The sequence below is a fragment of the Perissodus microlepis genome, chromosome 7 (assembly GCF_051167445.1).
Source record: "Perissodus microlepis isolate ML-2025 ecotype Zambia chromosome 7, ASM5116744v1, whole genome shotgun sequence".
In the NCBI taxonomy this organism is placed as follows: Eukaryota; Metazoa; Chordata; class Actinopteri; order Cichliformes; family Cichlidae; genus Perissodus; species Perissodus microlepis.
Genome location: NC_140467.1, coordinates 44,702,645 through 44,724,367, shown reverse-complemented (window position 1 = coordinate 44,724,367; position 21,723 = coordinate 44,702,645). Strand labels below are relative to the sequence as shown.

The following is a 21,723-nucleotide window of genomic DNA, read 5'->3' as shown; positions in this document are numbered from 1 at the left end:
TTATTTCAGATTAATGTCCAATATATTGATCAGAATCATCAAAGTAATTAGAAAAAGAGAGTTATTTTAGACATTTTAGAAATTTGCTACAAAATATCTTTGCTGGGGTAAGATGATAGATTAAATGAAATTCAGACTTATAGTTGATGATCAGCAAAGACCCTGTCTTTGTTTTTTCTGCTGTTTACAACTCAGGCCCTAACTTGGTTCAGATGCCTTGCTGCCTCGTTTTAAGCTTCAGAGTTACTTACCATGAAGAGAAACTAATGATATTTGTTAAGCTGAATGTCTCTTGACGTTGTTGTTAGATACTGGTTTAATGGGTTAATTTTAGTAATTTGGTTTGTTGCCTAAAAATAAATGCTTGTAGTGAAAGTCTGTTGTACTTTGCTGTATTCATTAGAAACATAAAGTTCAGTGGAGAGTACAACAATTTCATTCAGTTTAGAAGCAATTTTAAGAGTTTATTTAGCAAAGTGTTAATTGATATCATTACTGAATGATCCGTTGAAGATCACTGATTTGACTGTGTATATTGTTCTGAATGTGTTTATCCACATTTACTGGTGGCTGCCTGGTTGATTAAGAAAACAAGGTAAAACCTGAGCTGAAGCGATAACCTGAGCGACCTTTCTCTTTAAGGAATGTGCCCTTGTGGGTTGTGGGTGTGATGTAGGTCCTGAAATGTTGTTCACATATTTACTACTGCCCCTGTCTATTTTCAAATGCATTTTCTAACCAAATAAAGGCAGCCAAAGATCAAGCTGTTAAGTTTACTAAAGTATTGTTTTCATAGCCCACCTTTTGCTATAATCTGTCAGTACCACTACTTAGTACTAACCACAGTCTTTGATAGTTTGAATCAAAGAGTCTGGGGATATTCTTTGATGTTGCCTACAGCAGCAGCATCAATATTCAGGTTGCAGGTTGTTTTTGGATGTGAGCATTTTTTTTATTATCTATGCTGGTATTTTATTGTTGAGAGAAAAGAAAAAACACGTAAGAGACTTTGTTCATATTCTTTAGCAAATCAAGGTTATGTATAATTTATAGACTCCACAAAAAATAAACCTCACATGCATAAAAAGTAGTAACAAAAACCGCCATGCTCAATTGACCAGTAGCTTTCTATTGCTGACTGTGAAAGTAACTTGTATAATTTTGGGGTGCTCTGTCTTGTTAAAGTGAAGGTGGAGAACCAAATAAAATTACACAAATGGAGATCGTAGGTTTTGAAACCACAGGCAGAGGTGGTAATAGTATAAGACATTCTGCACTCAAGTTGAAGTTCTGAGTACTTGTGTTAAAAAATACTCTAAATGGGTCAACTTCTTTACTCAAGTGAAAGTGAAAAAGCACCAGTTCTGAAATGGAATTGGTGTAAAAGTAACAACTCTTCCAGGAGCTATTTTTTGTACACTGCCAACAGAACCGCCGCTGTCATATCAATAGGCTTTATTTCAAAATTCTAATTCTAATTAATTCACACAGCTTAAACATCTGTTATGTAGAACAGAAGCAGAGAAAAACAAATGGAATATGAAATAATATGAAGAAAAGTACTTCTATTTGCTTTTGCCTACATGAGTGACATTGCCTCCACACCTACCCAGGAATATTAATAGTCAAGGGTCAAAAGTGTGATTTGACAGGTTGGTTGTGCAGTGGTCCCTCATTTATTGCAGGAGTTACGTTCTAAAAATAACCTGTGATAGGTGAAATCCGCGAAGTAGCCAACTTTATTTTTTATAATTATTATAGATGTTTTAAGGCTGTGAAACCCCTCACTACACACTTTACACACTTTTCTCAGAGAGAGGCGGTTGCCTTTGACGGTATAAAACATTTCGTTGACATTGTTGTGATTGTTGAGGAGAAAACTTACAAACATACAGTACAGCACTTCAGAGTCACACTGCTAGCGATCGAAGATTTAGGTAAATTTGACAAGCTGAACGCGCTCTGTACTGTACAGGAGACATGGCGCGAGATTGATTGACAATGGTCTACAGCCAATCAGGACGCAGAACACAATGCGCTGTATGCATGTACGTAAAACCAAAACAAACAAAAAAGAACATGCAAAATTGCACACAAAAAACAGCGAGGCCGCAAAAGGTGAACCGCGTTATAGCGAGGTACCACTGTACTGTAGTAATGTGGGGAAAAGAGTCATTTCTAAAAAAAAAGAATTTCTATGGTTGTGATTTTAAGCTTCAGTATGAGCTTCATGTAGAAACTGCAGATGACCTTTGCTGCTGCCTCACTGAGATTCATTTCTCTTTGTGGATTTAGCAAACTTAATTCAGTAAGATATAAGCTACTTTTACATGAGCTACCATGGCTGATTTCCAAGCCACTGACACTATAAAGTTAGTATGTAGGTAGAATTCAGTGAGCGAATGTAATCAGCACTGTTAGCTTAAATGTAATTGTCTGCTCCCTTTGATGGAACCTAACATTGACCTTGAACACCACAGCCATTCACCACCAGTCCACGTACAGTGATCAACATCACTGTTAACTTCACCACAGTCAGCTCTAAATGTCTGTTCTAAAATGACTGTCTAAAAATAATCTCTCTTTTTCCTCTCCTGTCATCTCTTTCCTACATCCCTGAGTGGTTATCACTCATTCTTTTCTCTCCCTGGGAAATAAAGCAACCGTGTACCTCTAGCTAGCTGAAACACTGTATGACAAACTGCACAGAAATAGTTTGTGTGTCTGTGATTTGTTGAGTAGTTAGAAATGCTACATTTGAAATCACCTGCCACTTTAAAAATGCTGCTTCTTTTTTGCTCATTCCCCTTCTGTTGCTTTGATGAAAGTGTTGCAACCAACCAAACACTGGCCACAGTTCATCATTAAGCCCTGAGTGTAGTGCTATAAATGACGCATAAATTATATTTTTTGCCTATTTCAGTTTGCTCTGTGTGATAAGCACCAATAATGGATACACCAATAGGATTGTTATTGTTATTGTTCCACTCATTTAGGTTCAAACCAGTTTGAGGTGCACAGTGACATGAAAAAAAAATCCAACTCAATTCGCATGCATTAAACCTAAAGTAACAAGCCTATTTTCAAAATATCAGGAGTAGAAAGTGGAGATATTTGTCTTAAAATGTGTGCAGTTAAATTCAAAGTTGACAGAAAAATAAATACTAAAGTACAAATCTGAAAATTCTACTTATGTAGAGTAAAAAGTATTTGTTACTGTACATAAATAGAATTTGTTACATATCAGTAACTGTTTCATATCAGTAACTTTGTTACTTCCCACCTCTAAACAGCTTCACTTTCTTACTCGTCTGCTTATTTTAAGATTGCTTTAAATCGGTATGTCATCAGGCCACATCATGAAATTATTGAAGATGCATTACTCTGACCTGTAATTTAACTTATTGTGAGTCACAAAGGAAGTTTTGTTGTTGTTGTTTTTTTACGTAACTAAATATAACTAAAGCAGCTAAATTGCTTGAAGAGATCAGCAAAATCACAAACATATAAAATACTGTGCAAATGTCTTGAGCCACCCCTCCTTTCTTTATATTTTCCTTGTATTTTTACTTCCAAGGAAACACATTTTTTTAAAGTGACCTTGAGCAGAGGGTCTCTCCGCTTTCTGGAAGTCTTTCATTTTAGGTGCCCGGTGCCTGACTGTTTTCAGAGAAATGTGAATCTACTATCTACAGCAGATGAACAGCATCTAAAAGTCATATCATTAAGAAATAGGACAAAAATCCGGTGAAGATCTGACACAGGACTTGGATCTGGCCCATCGGTTGATCCATATACTGTTTGCTGAAGCCTCATCATAAATGGTCTCATTTGAAGAATGGCAGTCATGACCCATTCTTAAAGAAGGGAAATGGAGAAAAGCTGACTGAAGTTTTTATTTTAAATTGTCATCACTATGTATAAAGTATGTCTTGAGAAAAATACAACAGTCTTTTTTTTCCTAAAGCAGGACAGTAATAAACACACTGCCATTGCAGCAAAAACAATGCCTGGATAGAAAACCCCCCCAAAACATCAGTCATGGATTGGTGAGCGTTCAGATCTCAGCCTTATTCCAGCAGTCTGGGACTTTTGGGGCTATTTTGCTGCTAAATAAGCGCTTTCATGGAAGTTTGCATGAATATGTTTACCTAAAGCAAATGACATATGTTTTCAATTTCTAATTAAAAAAATCTGAATAAAATTGCCCTTACCTTACAGAAGTATAAGACACCCCCCCCCCCCCCCCAAACCACCACCACCACCACTGATGTGCTTTATATCCAGGTTATAACTAAGAGCACTGGATTCTGGATCAGCTGTATGCTAAGTTTTAACTTATTATACAAGTGTTAATTCTATCAGGGATGATTATAAAGACAACAAGGGGTATACTAGGATAGCTACAGGGGCAAGCCAATAATGTTTTAACCTTAATGGCTGTGCTCTGCACTGTGTTGCCGGTAACAGATGAGGAATCAGAATACAGCAAGCTGCCAAGGGCCTTCATCTAAAATTACTCAGCCCCCAGCTCAAATCCCATCTCACCTTTTCCATAATAACACCTCTAAATTCCCTGACTGGTCTCCTTACAAATTACCATTTGTTTATTAGCTTTAAATTGGCTGGTATGCGCTTGATGCTGGTTAGATACAATTAAAAAAAATATAGAGATGAGTGCACAAACACTGAACCGTTTGTGTGCAAGAGCCAAGTGGTACATTGTTAAGCCTCCCACCCTTTCAAGTCCTTTCTCTCCATTTTATCAGGTAGCAACTCATAAATTTAGGCTGTAAAATGTGTCAGTGGCACTTATAATGCAATGCCCTCTGTAATAACTTATCAGCACGCCTGGGGTTTTTTTTGTGTGTGTGTGTGTGTAATTGGATTGTGTGTGTGTGTGTTTGTGCAGTTCTTAGAGGTACAACCACCAGCAGCAGAGTGGAGCAGTATTGATTGGGAATATTTTGAATGTGCTAACAGAACAGTGGGAGAATGAGAGATACAAGAAAAATGAATGAGAAAAGCATCATCCCACCATCACTTTACCTGTGGGCATCCTTTACCAACATACAGTTTCTCCTTAAAAATAGACAGACTGGGACCGAAACCAAACAGCTTAAATCATAGATTGTACCATCTGGATTCCCTCCTATCTCTCTGATTTTCTAATTTATATAACTGAATCTCTTTTGCTTGGTGCTGTGTAGCTGGATGGAACACCTCAGGCCTTTCTTCCTGATCCTTGAACAATGAAGAACAGTCAGGTTTTTTTTAAATGAATGCAACCTATATCAAACTTGCAAGGGATTTCTACAATTGCTATAAACTATAATGTTTTTATCCTCTTGCATACATGTTTCTTTTAGTCTTTTCTTGTGAAGCTAAATCAAATGACTGCAACTTCTTACATTTGCGTTTGCCTTTTGCATTATAAATGGCAGATTTACATACTTTCCCTTTTGTATGAATGTGGATGTCAGTTTATATTGAGTTTGAGCTGAAAATATTTAGTTTGCTGGTCTTACAAAGTCTAACTGCTGAATACAGCTGTGTCTTAATGTGATTGCCAGTTGTTGAGCCATGTGGGGACTGGTTCTTCTGTCAGCTCAGCTTACTCACAGGCACACTTCTTGTGCACAGAGCATCAATATCCACCTACAGAAAAGTGCAGTGTGTACCTTACAGTACACACATAAGCAGTAAGTCAGGTCAATTTGTCTTGCTCCCAAAGTCACGGGAATCTAACTGAAGCCAAATGCATCATACGATTGCAAAGTATAAATTAGAGTATTTGTTTACACACCTGTCACCATTCATCCTAGCTATTGTAAATCAGCTACAGTGCTGACATCTGTTTATTCCCCTCTCACTTATTCTTTTCTTTTCCTTTTAAACTAACACTGACAAGTGTACCCTGACCTATTAAAGGTCACTTCTCTCACAACTGGTGCTCCCTCACATTGAAAGAGTGAAGGACTGTCTTTATTGATCTGTGTCTGTATAACGGTATTCTAGAAAAGCAACACTTAACCTTATATTGTCAGTTAGGATTGCCACATGATATAGTATACTGTTATTACATTTTAAAGCTACCCTGTAAACATATAGAGCAGGTACATGCATCTATGTTAATGGAAATTTGTCAAGTGGAAGAATATTTTAAAGTCATTGTTTGGCTACTCAGCTAATGAGTTAGATTCCATACACTGTTCTCTTTAGCTTTCTTTGCACTGTCGTAGCTTTCTTGTAGTTTATGACCAGACAGACCCAGTTCATCCTTTACCTATTTTTCCTCTTCTTTCCGGAAACAAAAACAACTCCTTTTGGGTTTGCAACAGCAAATCATCTTTGTCTATCTCACCCTATTGACAGCATCCTCATCTGTCACACCAACTGTCTGCACACATAAATCTTCTCTGTGATCTTCCTGTTTTCCTCCTCCCTGGCACCTCCGTATCCAACAACCTTTGTCCGATATACCCACACTAACCCTCATCTGCATGAGTTCAGACCATTTCAACCTTGCCTCCCTAACTTTTTCTCCAAACTACTCAACTTGCGCTTTCCTTCTAATATATTCATTTCTAATCTTGTGCATTCTGGTCACTCCCAGTGAAAATCTGAACATCCTTAACTCTGCCGTCTCCAGTCTGGCCTCTAGTCTTTTTGTTAGTACCACCATCTGAACTGCTGAATTGAACAGTCATGTCATCTCCATTCACTCCGATGAATCTTTTTGTCTTTTACAGCAATGGCAGATCATAGAGCCTCCCAATAGTTCTGGAAGTTAGTAACACACACTAGATGTGCCATAGAGATATATCCAAACAACTGGAGGAGAGGAGGGAGCGTGAGACCGAACATTTGGAGAGACCAATGGAGGGAGTGGAGGAACTGTAGCTGAACTTAAATGAGAGTCACATGTTGCCTCAAACATTTCATTTTGTTGAACCTCAGTGGCCAGCATGGATCTTTCTTCATCATGGCTAATTCTGAGTCTCTCTACTAAACATTTTAAAAGTACATGCACACATTTTATTCCTTTCACCACCAACACTGGTGGCTTGCAAGTATGCTTGAACTGCAGCTGAACTTTAGCCAGAATATATTGAAACGTGTCTTTGTCTATTTTATTAAATATTCTTCTTTTTACTTTTGATTTTTACAGCTGTTAGATTGCTATATTCTTTATTTATTTACAAAGAAGCATACTTTTAATTTGATTCAACTGCACAAACGCATTGCTTGTAGACCTAATAGATATGTTTTCCTTGCTTCCATTTCATTCCATAGTAGTTCCATTTTGTCTGAAAAAAATTCAGAATTTATTATTTTACTTCTATTATTCATAATTACAGCAACACATTGTATTATTGCAATCAAAAGGCAAAGTCTAAGTATCAAATAAACATAAATAGTCCCCTGCTGAGTAGTCACATGTGTTTTTAAATTATTTACACCTATTAGTAATGCTGATATGTTAATTTAAACTTAATCAGCTATATCACCAACATTATAATAATCAAATGGGGTTTTTGTTTCATTTTACTTGTTTTTTCAGCTGCATGCAGTTTTATTTTTTCTTTCCTGAAAAATTCCTCAGAAATAGTTCTTTGATATTAAAGGTTGCCAACCCCTAGTGTAGTACATCTAGTTATTTGCCTAGCATTTAGGCTCTGTTGTCTTCTCATGATAAAAGTTTCATTGCTTTCATCCACTATTAGTTCAAGCACTCTAGAAAATCAGACTCCGCCCACAAATGATGGTCTTCTTCTACTTGTGACTTAGCTGTAGATTTTTTTGACATAACCACGTAGACTCTTTTATTAATTAAGTAGCTATTACAACTGCCAGTTGAAGATCTAAATTAATGCACTGTAGGTCTTGTTATTCTAATTGGGTTTTTATGGTCCGCTTAATGGGTATTTTGTCACACTGGATGCATGGAGGTTTCACTGTGGTCATTTGGTGGTCTTTGAGGTCCTCCCTCTGAGACATCCCAGGCACATGGAAGGTTGGGGAGGTTTCCTGGTACGGTTGTTTGGTGCAGTTTTGTGTGGGGTTAGGTGTCTTTGTTATGTGTAGTCCTACTTCAGACTTTTCTCACATGCAAGATATAATGTAGGGTGGAGAGGTCCTAAATACCATTCCCTCAAAAAGTGTATTACTGCAAATTGAAAAAAATAGTTTTCTTTACCTGGTGCTTGTGCCAAAGGTTAACCAAATGCAAAAGACACTGTCTAGACAGAAGAAAAAGTCTGTAAGTAAAGAATCCTGGTAATGTCAGGAGTACTGCAGTTTAGTTCAGTCTTATTGCTTGGTTAATCTTTCACTTTCATTTCCAGAAGCAGAAATGTGTCACTATTTTTGCTAGTGTGGAAGTCTTTTATTCTCTTGTATTGTTTAGTGTATTGTAGCATTCTTCCAGGGTGTGATGTGCCATCGTCCCTTGAAGAAGATTATTAGCTTTTACTGTTCAGATTGAACTCATCACCTCACCTCCCTGCTTTCCAGTATCTGCTCATCTCGCTAATCATTCTCACTCCAGGACTGTCTGTTCTCTATAAAACCACTGTGCACGCACGCACATGTGAGTGTGCTCTTTGCTAATCACACTGTCTCCCTTATTCTCCCTCTTCCCTTTAAACCTTCTTAACACCAAATCACCTCACTTCAGCGTATAAATGTGGTACCTAACTTTCTTTTTCTCTCACAGTTGTTTTGTTTATGGCTACTGTTTCTTTCTTTTCTTTGTTTATCTACTAGTCTTATTTTTATTCTCCGTCTGACCTTTTTCTGTAAACTTTCTCTGCCAGGAATATATTTTTCTTATTATCATGTATAAATTAACATTTTAATGAAAACAAATCACTGTTTCAACTCTCTTAATCTCACACATTTTTATTAAATTTCCTACGCACTTACCTAAAGATATATATATGTATTAGTGTGTGTGTCTTTGTGAAGAAACGATAAGGAATAATACTTTGAAAAAGAAAGTATTGTATTCTTTCAAAGTCTTGAAAAAAGGGAAAATGAATGTTTGATACTGATATTTGGTGATTTAAAAATCTGACTTTTAGACATATAAAATATAAACAGCCTTCCCAACATTTGTCATGTGAAGTTGCGTCCGATTCTTTGCTAAAATGATATGACAGTGCAGTTTAAAAATAACCTTGTTTTTTTGTCACAACAAGTTGTGGATTACTCATTTACCATCAGCCCTGGCCCAGCTTGGATCAACTGATAGTTCTGTTTCTGGCATTCCAAACACATGTTGCCAAGAAGCTGCAGAATGCCCTCGAGTGTAGAAACTATGCAATGTGAAAACTCATACCATCGTCGAAGGGTGTTTCTGTCATGGATGAGAATTTTCCAGACTAAAAAAGCGGATTGAAACAGAACAAGTCAAATTGAAAGCAGGCTGCAATCCGATTGAACGTGGGTTTTTGCGATGGAGAGTGGGAAGGCAGGTGAGAATCAAGACAGAGCAATTTACCAGCGAGGAGCAGGTGTTTGTGTTGACATGACTAATCTTATCTGGCTGTGAACTGAAAGTTCCATGAGGTAAAGCAGGTAGTTTTCACAGACAGGATGACTGAGTCCTTGAACAAGACACTAAGGAGGACACAGAAGCACAGTAAACAATGATGCAGCAGAATGATTCATGAGCTAGCACAAAAAGCACAGCTGACTCTAAATACATAGACTTAGACGAGTGGATGGCTTGCGGGTGTGCAGGAGCAAGCCCGGGAAACATTGATAAGAGAGGTGCCGAGCTGTGAACTGATCACCACCTGGTGCTGAGTTGGATAAAGTGGCAGGTAAAGATGCTGGACAGATCTGGTGTACCCAAGCATATAGTTAGGCAGCACTGATCCACAAAATCTTAAATTCCCACCTCAAACAGAGCTTTGATTACGTTCCAAGGAAGACTTGGCACATTGAGTCCAACTGGACCAAGTTCTATGTTCTATCTGTTGTTACCTGTCATGCATGTATTTCTGTAACCAGATGGTGGACACCAGAGGTGAAGAGAGCTCTCAGGCTCCCTTTACGAACCTGTGGGACTCTTGAGATGCTGAGAAGTACTGGCAACCCAAATGTTGTTTAGCTCTGGCAGTGGCTAATGCAAAAACTTAGGAGTTTAGTGACACCATGGAAGAAGGACAAGGGTGACGACTTGCCTCGCTCTGGGGGTCATGTCACTGATATAGTAAACACATGCTCAGTGTCAAGGCCCCTGGGGTGCATGAAAATTGCTTAAGGTTCTGGCTGTCCTGACTGACACATTGCTGCAACATAGCATGGACACTGGTGTGGTATCTCTGGATAGGCGATTAGGGTTGTGGTTTCCCTGTTTAAGAGTTAAGGGGATTGGAGGGTGGGGACTGGGGGATCACATTCCTCGGCCATTCTGGGAATGTCTATGGCAGGGTACTGGAGAGGAGAGTTCAACCATCAGTTTAACCTCGGATTCAGTAGGGAGTTTTTGTCCTGGTTGTTGAACACTGGACCAGCTCTTCATCTTCTCAAGGATATTTGAGAGTATGTGGGACTTGCACAACCAGTCTATCTGTGTTTTGTATACTTGGATAAGGGATGCAATCCATGTCCCTCAGGTTATTCTGTGGAAGGTGCTTTGAAGTACGGGGTGTCTGGCCAGATGTTATGGGCCATTTGGTTCCTGTAGAACTGTAACATTAGCTTGGTTCATTGCGGCAGTAAGTCATACTCACTCATGGTGGGTGTTGAACTCTGGCAGGACTGCCCTTTGTCACCAATTCTGTTTATAGTTTTTATGTACAGAATATCTAGGTATAGCCAGAGGGTGGAGGGTCTTCACTTTGATGTCCTCAAAATTTTATCTTTGCTTTTTTGCAGATGATTTGGTGAGAAATGAGAATAAGAATAAGAATGAGAATCGTCATCTCCAAGTCTGAGACTATGATTCTCAGCTGTAAACAGAGTCGAGTCTGGGATATGTTACTGTCCCAAGTGTAGAAGCTTAAATATCCTATGGTCTTTTTGATGAGTGAGGGGAGAGTGGGTCATGAGACTGACAAATTGGTTGGGGTGGTGTTATCAGTGATGTGGACACTGTACCAATCTGTGATGGGAAAGAGAGAGCTGAGCATAAAAGCGAAGCTGTCGACTTGCTGGTCTATTTACGTCTTACCGTCAGTGCGTCAGTGGTGGTTATGAGCTCTAGGTAGTGACCAACAGAATGACAGATGGTTACAGATACAAGTGACGGAAATGAGTTTCCTTTAAAGGGTGACCAGGATCTCCCTGAGAGATAGGATAATGAGCTAAGTCATTGCTCCTAGACACCTCCTTGGTGTGGTTTGTTGGTCTTACTCGTAGGAGGCCCTGGGACCCAGGACTCACTGGAGCGATTATATCTCTTGGCTGGCTTGGGAACGACTGAACCCCCAGATGAGCTGGGAAAGGTGGCCAAGGTTAGGGAAATGTGGGCTTGTCTGCTCAGACTCAAACCCAAATAAACCATTGATCGAGGGACAGATGGACAGACAATCAGATGGATGAATGGGTAAGTAGATGGATGGCACTAATTTGCAAAGATCTGTTTGTAAACTTGCACAAGGCACAGGTACAATTCAGTTATATCTGGCACAAGTCTTTAACTAATTTCTTTGTATGCACATGTATTACTTGTGCTTTTGTAAATTTCTTGGACCTTTGTTGTTTCTTTTTTATTGGAAAATTTAGAATTTAAAATTTTTATAAGCTTTCTGTGAAGGGTAACTGCTAAAATAATAATTTAATTGTCCAGTAATTTCAATGGGAACTGATGTGTTTAGTTTTACTGTGCCTGTGACAATAAAACTTTTTAAACTTGACCTTAATACATAAAAAAATGGCCAAAAAAAATGTCTTGTTGAGAGTAAAATTAGTGTGCTATTTGTATGCTCTTTTTTTATAGCAAAACAGATGGAGGGAAAACAGATCATGCCAACTGAGGATGTGACAAAGAGAGGCATCGGAAATTATGTAATGGACTTGGGGACTGTGAAATGGGTGGTAAAAGTGAGATTGGTCTACCCGAGTAATTGAAATTTGTTGTACAGTCATGCTCGAGTTTAGTTACAGTGCCGGGTGCTGACGTTTTTATGGGACTTGATTTTGAAGGCATTACCGCTGAGGGAGAGAAAAGCAAGATGAAAACAGGAAAAAGTGAACTGACAAAAGAAGAAGTGTAGTGGAAAAGGAGGAGAAGCAGTGAAATAGAAAATGCCAAGGGCCAGATTTTCAAAGACTTTTGCACCTTGTTTCAGACATATTGTTGTGTGTGTTATTTATCAAATCTGTGCCTTAGCCTGGAAGCACTATTTAACTGTCATTTGGATTGCACACGTACTTTGCCTGTCAGCACACCTTTGTGTGATCAGTGCAATGTCACTGCATCCTTAATGGTATGAATAGCTATTTCAGTTTAAACCATGAAAAACCATATTAACTGAGGGAAAAATTGATATTTCACTTTAAATACTAAGTTCAATAAAATGTATGCATGTCTGAACCTCTTAACAGTTTGTATTTATGAAATAATGAAGAAGGTTTTGACGGGCAAACAGAACCTGCTCCGCTTTCTTTTAAAATCCCACTGATAGCAGACAAAAGGTGCAAAAGAATTATACTTCACAAAAGGTCGGGGAAAAAGGGCAATAAATGAAAGCACTATCTGACCACTTTATAATACCAAACAAAGAGAGTTCAGAGAGTTGTGACTGCGCAGTTATTAAACTTGAAATTCATTTTGATGTTCACTGAGCTGCTAATGCAGTGTGAAAATCCCTGTCTCTTGATTATTCATTTACATTTTAGTGACAATCCCTTTATAACCAGTATTTCCTTTTATCCACTGATTTTGCTTCTTTCTATCTGTTTTTCATCACAGTGGTGTGTATTTCTCCCAGTTTCAAAAAATTGTATAAACCTCACATGAATAACAGTGAAATTGCAGTCCTAATCTTTTTTTTTGCCATTAATGAACATTGCTAAGTCAGATCTACTATAGGGAACACTAATAGAGGATAATTTGAAACTCCAAGTCCCATCCCAATCTGACAGAAATTACAAGTAAAGATTCTGAACCAGTATGGTGCAAACTGGTTCTGTAAAGGGTCCATTATTAATCAAACAGTCAATTTGATAGATTTCACAGTGTGAGGCAATTTATATTTTTATGAAGAAGCACTTTTTTCCTTTTTTCAAAGTTACTCAAGGTCCAAATCACATCTGAAAACTGCAGGAAGCACATTCATTCTTCTAGTGATTATTTCAAGTGGCATTCAAAGTTGAGATGGGAACAGCAGGAGATTAGTGGAGACCTGAAGCACCTTTACATAATCTGAACTTTCTTTCTAACTAAAGGACACTGAGACATTTTTGACCCTGTTTGCCTTCACTGAGTGACTCATTTAATGGGACATAAATGACAAAGTGCCAAAGCAGCTTTCATAGCAATAACGGTATAGGGCATTGCAGAGCCCAGGCTATGTTCTGATAGGAAAAGAAAAAAAAAACAAAAACAATAACCGGGAATGTTTTCCGTATCTTCTGAAAGGCCAGCACTTTCTTCACCTTTCTAATATATATTGCCCTTTTTAACCATTCAACCAAGAAGGCACGCATTTTATGACCCCAGAGAGCTCAAAGATGGGACATTATGGTACCACCTATAAAAAGCAGCAATGATTTAAGCAAAGCAGGGCAGGAAGCCGCTGTCCTGCTATGCTCAGCATATTACCTCAAGACGGTCTTTTCATAGCATACACTGAACTCCACGTGGAAAAAGAAGAAAAAACACTCACCTTAAAATTGTGAGGGTGGATAGGACAAAGATAAGTAGAGGGGCAGAATTAAAACACAGACTCTTTTATTCTGCACCTGTTTTTATAATGCATTCAATCCACACCACTACATTATCTTCATTTCTTCAAAGACTATGACTTGTGGTAAGTTGATATACTTAAATACGGTAGAAAAAAAACATGTCGGCAATGGTTCTACTGTAGAAACTTGTACTTTACGACTTGAGCCTACAATGCATTTAGATTGAAGAACTTATGCAAGTAACACCAGTGTTTGATTAGCAACCATATGATTAATACATTTAATAGTATTAAACAGGACATCACTGTGTTAAAACTTACCTTTAAAGGCATTACACCCACCACAATGACACATCAACATTTCTAGTCATGAGTCAGATGCATTTCTAAAATTTGGTTGTGACTGGGACACATCTTTAAAGATTCTTTATCACTGGAACAAGGTCTCTAATCTTTTATTTGCATCTCCAATAAATTTCAAATGGAAACCAAGTCATATTAAAATGTAATTAGTGTAGTGGGCAAAAAGATTCATGCATTTAATAAATGCACTAACAGAAGAGATTATATATTAAAATTTGACTTGCTTTAACCTAAGGCCCAGGAGACATACACAGGTTTTAAATAATATGCATAAATATTGCATAGAGACAGTATGTGTTACTACTTTTCAATAAATTACACTTGTTCCTCATTAGATGTAACAGAAAAGACCTACCTGAAATACAGTATACTCCCTGTCTTTTCTTCCTCTACCACCTTTTTGGGCATGTTCTAAGACTATGCATAAATCCAGAACCAATTTTACAGCACATTGCCCTGGCTTCACTCTCCAAACAGCACCAGACTTATACTTGAATTCCAACTCAACTCTAGACTTGTTTAAGTGCATGAGACCAAAAGAATGATTACAGCTTTCAGTGTATGCTTTCTACACAGACTTGATAGACCTTTTAATCATGTCTAAAATCTTTTATGATGCTTGAAAATGTTCATGAGCTGTAACATAATGTTAATGAAGTGAATGAAGGAGTCTATTTCACCTGACATTGCTCAGCACTTGCCTTGAAATTCTGACTCTGTCCAATGAACAAGGAAGAAAGGATTTTTTTTCTCTACCTTACTGTAATAAGGACTTAATGACATCTATAAAAAATACTAGATTTCAAGATGATAAACGGTGTTAGATCTGTGTACTTTCTTATGAGTTGCTCCTATTTTTTTTCTCTTTATTTGCCTGTGGTGGGTGGTCTCTATTCTGTTTTTCACTATGAAGAGTTCACCATATCTTCATAATATTGTTAGTTTATTATCTTACTTATTTTTGCTCACTTTTGCTTACTTTACACTCTGAAAAAAAAACTTACCGTCCTCCAACCTAGTCTTCACACAATGTGACATCCCTAAATTGAGAGCATCCAAGCCCCTGATCAATTTCCTTAGCCATCAATTTTTCAGAATAACCAAGCTTTTGTACTTTATACACTGACACTTAAATTGTGACTGGAATGAATCCAATTAATTTTGTATATATATTTTGCGGTCACTTTTGTAAGGGACGTACAAGCGAGCTGTCATTTGACTTGATTTTATGCGAAATGATCAATTTGTCACCATATGCTGGCCAAGAACTACTTTACTCTAAGTACCCCCTTCATCCACATTGCACTGCATTTTCTTAATGATATACCAGGAATGAAACAATTACGAAGGCTTCAAAATGACTTAAAAGTCATATTCCTGTGGGGATAAAGCTTTTGTCTCTTGCAGAAAAGTAAATGCTTGTGTCATTGTGTCATTATCAGCTGTCCTCATGTATCATAAAAATAAGTGTATTGACATAATGCACTTATCCTAATTTGGTTCTTTGTCTTTGTTTTAACTCGTAGTCATCGAGTGAAACATTTTTTTTAGATGTGTATTTATGGCCATCACAAGCATTGATTTTCACTCTGTCCTTTATTCTTTTTCTACTCCAGGAGATTAGGAAGTGTAATCACTGTGATTCTCTGGGTAATACAAGCAAAACATATGTATAACCATGAGGAAATCTGGATCTTATTAGCATAAGATCCTTTTTATGACTAAACTTAAATGATACATGAAAGAATGTGCGTGGTACAATAATAAAGATATTTAACATAAACCGTCTACTGGACATTTTTTAATCTGGTTTGAGACTGTAGTTTGAAGCCATTTACAGATATTTTATGTTATGTTATCCTTCAGTGGTTTTACACTTTGCAAATCCCTGACTGTTATCACTGTGTGTCAGCCCTCGTGTGTGTGCGTGTGTGTGTGTGTGTGTGTGCGTGTGTGTGCGTGTGTGTGTGTGTGTGTGTGTGTGTGTGTGTGTGTGTGTGTTTTGATGTTGCAGTGCCAAAGCAGTAATAAACAAAGCCTCTTAACTCACAGCCCTGCTCTTGCTGTCACTCTAACTCAGAGTCAGACATGCAAATATGCACACACTCCGGTGACTTTACCTAATATGATTAGAAAATTGAGCTCCAAAGACTTTTTAACACTTGACAACTCACCAACAGATCAAACCACGAGTGGCAGCAAAGGTGGTAAGAAGTGGAAATTTGATTAGTTAAAAATCTGTGTACTGTTGTGTCCATATTGTAAAAATATATTATGTCCTGCTCTATATACACAACACCCAAAGGTTGAATAACTGCTTGTACCCCGACTGCATTATATTTTCTATATCTGAAAAACAAACAATCAACTGAATTATGATTCTAATTAGATTTATTTTTGCCTTTGTTTGTCTTAACATTTCACCACCAGAGGCTGGAGGTGTGTTTGGTCCTCAAGGGGAATCGGGATCAGAGCCTGAAGATGACAACCAAATGAAGTTTTATACAGAACAGCACAGAGGACGAAGGCGCAGCAAAGGTGGGAAGAAACTCAGGTGTATTATAATAAATGTCGTACATTTTTTACACATTAACTTACTCAGCAGGAGACCCTCTTAGCCACTGCGTGCTGCTGAGCAGACATTAAAGTCAAAAGGGAGTATAATACAAAAACAAATGAACGCCAGCCTTATCCCATTTGAATATAAGAGGGAATGATGAGAGAGAACATTAAAGCTGAGTCAAATGAGGCTAGTCATTTCCGGAATTGTCAGCATAGCTGGAAGTAGGAAGGGGTCATGTATGTTCCCAGTGGGGTTGGGAGTGCTGTTCCACAGCACAGCTCAATGACATTCAAAGCAGACATATGAGCTGATGTCAATGGGAGTTTTGTGATGACCTAAGCTGAGTCACATAACTTGAATGCATGATTTTCAACTTCCTCTCCCATAGTGATATGTGATAGTGAAGAGTTTGGATTTGTGTGTATATGAATTACATAGTCTGTGTATATCTATAAAGTAGCTGACAAAAATGATGAAAATCATGATGTTTTTAAACCCTGTGTCTGCAGTTCACCTAAACAACACTAGGTCAGGAGGACAATAAGTCACACACCACTTTATAATCTTATTAATTTGGTTGTAAGCCCTCTGGTGTGGGAATAGGATCTAAAAGCAATTAGAAAAGCAATTTAGTTGCTTTTCCAATTGTGATTTCTATTAGAAGCATAAAAGAGAGGAAATGTATGATTTGAAAACAAACAAAACTTCTTAACTCTATAGAATTCATCTAAAAGCGGATTCTCCAATTAAATGTCTCTATTTTTCTGTACATTGGAGACAGCAGCTGGGAAGATTTCAGATATCAAGCATGTGCATATGGTCTTAGATAATTGCAACGTTTTTCGGAATGAAGGACAAGAACGAATTGAACAAATTGAATGAACCTACCCCTGTAATTGGCTCTGTAGCCTTCTGTCACTTCATTTCCTACCATTACACTTCCTGTTTACATACATTTAAACACAGAATGGTCCAGTGTGAACACGCAATTAACCACAACTGTTCTGAAAATGGTTAATTGCCTGTGAGTGTAAATGACCTAGAACAGGCGTCTTTACTTTAACTGACACCTTGGTCTGACAGATTTTATTATCAAGTCTTTGTGGCCTTACAGCTTGGAGGAAAAATAAAATCCATGGCCATGACCTGTGTTAAAGTTACAGCCTGTATAAAAAGGTAGCTCTTTCATTAGATGATGGACAGAGGGGAGGCGAATGAGAGTAAACAGAAAGAGTTTAGTGCACGCCTTGTATTTGTGCATTCAGTTAAAATTTACATGTGGCTTTATGCGTGTGTTTGAGCACAGAAAGGATGCTTGGTTTGTGACCATAATGTAAGTGTTTGCCATCGTGAGTGCACATGCTTTTGTCTATTCAGTAAGCTTTTATAGTAATTGAGGGAACCCTTCACAAGCCCAGTGACACCACCCGCACCCCACTGACATTAGCTGCTCAGCCACTATTTCTGTAGACAACCATTGTTTCTGTCCCTTCACAAAGCCATCACAGTGAGTAAGACGTGCAAGTCGGTGTGGGTCAATCCATTACCCTAACTTTGTCTCCTTGTTTGGCCTTGAGCTGCATTTCACTACCTCCGAGCTTCTGTCAAGATTAAAGTGCCTTTCCACAGGGGAATACCGGTGAAACTTTCTTTTCTATGATATTGCTTTGTTTTTATTCAGTCTGTTTGACCATTTGAACACTGCAAATGTGATCAGTCAAACGTTATATGGGGAAAGCTGAAATTGGCATTCACAGAACAATTGTACACGGCTGTGTTTTTCAGTGGTACTAAATGATGTAGTAACATACCTCTAACTAGCACACAGAGCATTAGTCGATTCCCATTGTGGAAGCTATTGGGCATTGAAATTAATAAATATATAAACAAATGTATTTATTTATTTATTTGAACAAAACAGTGTGATGAGTTCTACTGCAGAGAACAGACTACCATGAGCAGTTGTACCATTTCTATTGACTTTTGCAACAAACCTGCAGAGTGCAGGATACACACTGGGAAGCTCCCTTCCTAGAAGCTATTCACGCATTTCTGAAGCCTGCAGATCCTGAAATATGACGTGATGTTGAATGAAGTGCATTTTCAGGTTGTTCAATGCATTAGAGCAGTGTTTCCAAAGCTACTCTATCATCACCTTATCCTACACACATCCCAGTAAGCTTCTGTTTAACATGCCAACTTCTCTCCCATGATAAATATCTGTAGACAGAGGTTAAGCGGCTAATTTCATTTCCTATACCTTAGCTTGGAAATAAGAGCCCTGACAGAGCCAAAGGGCAACCAAAACAACCAATCTATAACCCTGTCAGTAGCAATAAGATCATATATCATACTGGCAAATGATTCTGGGGTGTGCAGAAGCAGTGGTAACCCAAGTCATATCTACACAGGCCAAACTTGAAACAGGGTTGGATTCATAAATCAGCAGTACAATGAATTGCATTCTCAAGGCTTTGAGGAGGGCTTTTCAGCAAAGGACAGTGCAAAACGAGATGATTTTGTTAAACGTTTGTGTGGCTGTGTGTATTATGGTCCTGTCACCTGTTTAAGACTCTAATAAAAACAAAAGGGCCACTGTTAAACTGTCTACCTTTACTTTTTTCTCTTTCTCTCCCTTCAGGCCATCCACACAGTCCTCTAAATAAGGTCACCTTGACACTGATTACTATCAGCACATGTGTCATTGCCATTGTCTATGCTACGCAGGATTCCTGCCCCCTCACTGTTAAGGTCACCCTCCATGTGCCAGAGCATTTTGTTGCGGATGGTAAGTGCAGGGCATTTATTAGACCTTGGCAGAACATTTAACGAGTAAAGCATCAAAAAGTGTTTACTTTTGCTGGAAACTGACTTCACTACACTTCACTGTTTTCATGCACTCTTTCATTTTGATTCAAATTACATGATATGATATGAAAACCTTAGTAGATCTGACAGCTCACAGAACTCCTGGGTCCAATTTACACAGATCTGTTTGCTGACTGGAAACCCGCAAATACTAAAATCAAACATGGAGATGAAGATGCAAGGATTTATTATACTTACATTAAACCCATCAAAATGTTACTAAGATGCAGTGTGGTTATTTAGCCCAAGCAGCAGTTTGAAAACATCTAATACAAGCGATATGCTAGATTTGTGGAGCATGTTATCATAATAGCCATTATCCCACATAGTATAGCATCTTATTGTTTTGTTTGTTTCCAACAATAACTGGTTACAGTTGTCAGTCAAGCAGCGTACTGTAGAGATAACTGTCGAGTTGCATGTTGTTGTTGAGCACTGAAACGTATTATGTCATTAGTTTAGTCTTTGCTGTTAGGAGGAACAGCTAATGGACCGGGGCTAGCTCAACATTCTCCGTTTCTGTTTTCACATGGCCTGCATTAAACTCTCCACCCCCTCAACCGTGATTTGTGGTTTTCAATTTCAATGCCTTTCAGTTTCAGTGCCCCCTTTCCACGACTGATAAGGTACAAAAGATGAACATTCATCCAACAAAAAAGAAAATCATGTTCTAGAACCGAAAAATGAACAAAAATCAGAACAATAAAGCCCACGCGCTGAAAGCTCGCAATGGAAGAAAAAAAGATTTATTATCACCACAAAAACTGAGTGACATTTAAAGCCATTAAAGTGATGAAGAGCATTGTGCACACACTATGGCTATTATTATTCTTTGTTTTTCAACTGAGCTTTTAGTATTTAGCCCCTTTTTCATGTGACTGCATGCTGTAGATTAAAATATTAACCTATTGTTTTTATCTTTTCAGTTAGCCTGATACAAACAATGCATATTCATCTAATGTTACATAAGAACTCCAAGATATATTTCTACTGTATTAGTGCCATATTAGAAGCTGGCTTCACAGACAGAAAGTATGCTTGCCAAAAAAAATAAAAACTAAATAAATAGTCAGTGAAATCGAATATAAAGAACTTCTCTGTCAATAAGGAGTTGATACCGTTTCCTGTCAATTTATATGCTCACATGGGGACACAAAAACATTTGTTGTTGACAAAAGAAGTTTAAATTCACAAAAATGGAGTTTGTAAGCAGCAGACCCATGCAACAGCTTAGAGTATTATTTAATCTGTTTAAAATTCCTTGTTGACAGTGAGCTAATTGTAAATTGGGTCTGTGTGTTGACACGATACCGCAAAACAAACCTTACTAGGAGGAGAGAGAAAACTTGAATATGTACAAGGAGCTAAGTGAAGTAAGAGAGAGTGAAGAGCTGAGGCAATTTAACTAATGATTGCTACATCTCTGAAAGATTTCACATATCAGTCAAAAAGGCATTTCTGCCATTGAGGTCTCATTTCTTGTCCACCCACGCTCTCAGAATTTGTGTGCCCGTGGACACTTCACAAAAACGGAGGCGTACATAAAATATATATTCTGTAACTATTGGATATCTACAGTAAAATAAACATACCGTTAGAGTCTTTTGACATTGACGCAGTTTGTTTTTTCCCTCTGTATACCACCACAGTGGATATGAAGTGAAAGAATCAAGATGTGATTAGAGTGCAGACTATCGGTTTTCATTTAACGTGATTAACAAAATTATCACATGAATTTTGTTTAGAAATTAGCTATTTTTATTCATAGGGCCCTATTTTCAGATTCTAAAGTAGTTGGGTAATTGCCTAATGAACAAAAGCTGCTTCCTCTTATTTCATGTCAAATTAAGCAGATAAAAGCCACAGTAAGGTCTAGCCAAGTGAAAAGTACTCAAGGAAAGAGGCAAATAATTGTCAACGTGTAAAGATGGCTTGATGTTTCAGAGCGCTTACAGCAAGATGCTTTTTTGTTACTGCTGACAAAATGTAAGGCTGTCATATCCATATACAAACAGCAACAAAAGGTGGCCGCAATAAAGACTTGACACAGCATAGGAACCTGTC

At 37.9% G+C, this 21,723-nt stretch overlaps 1 protein-coding gene across 1 annotated transcript in view; it reads left to right on the top strand.

The window, feature by feature from the left end:
* The window catches only part of astn2 (astrotactin 2), a 274,357-nt gene that overhangs the window by 106,258 nt on the left and 146,376 nt on the right, over window positions 1–21,723 (top strand). The window contains exons 5-6 of the mRNA XM_084935333.1: window positions 16,659–16,766; window positions 19,433–19,579. Of these exons, the coding sequence (XP_084791459.1) occupies window positions 16,659–16,766; window positions 19,433–19,579 (255 nt within the window). The remainder of the gene's footprint in view (window positions 1–16,658; window positions 16,767–19,432; window positions 19,580–21,723) is intronic.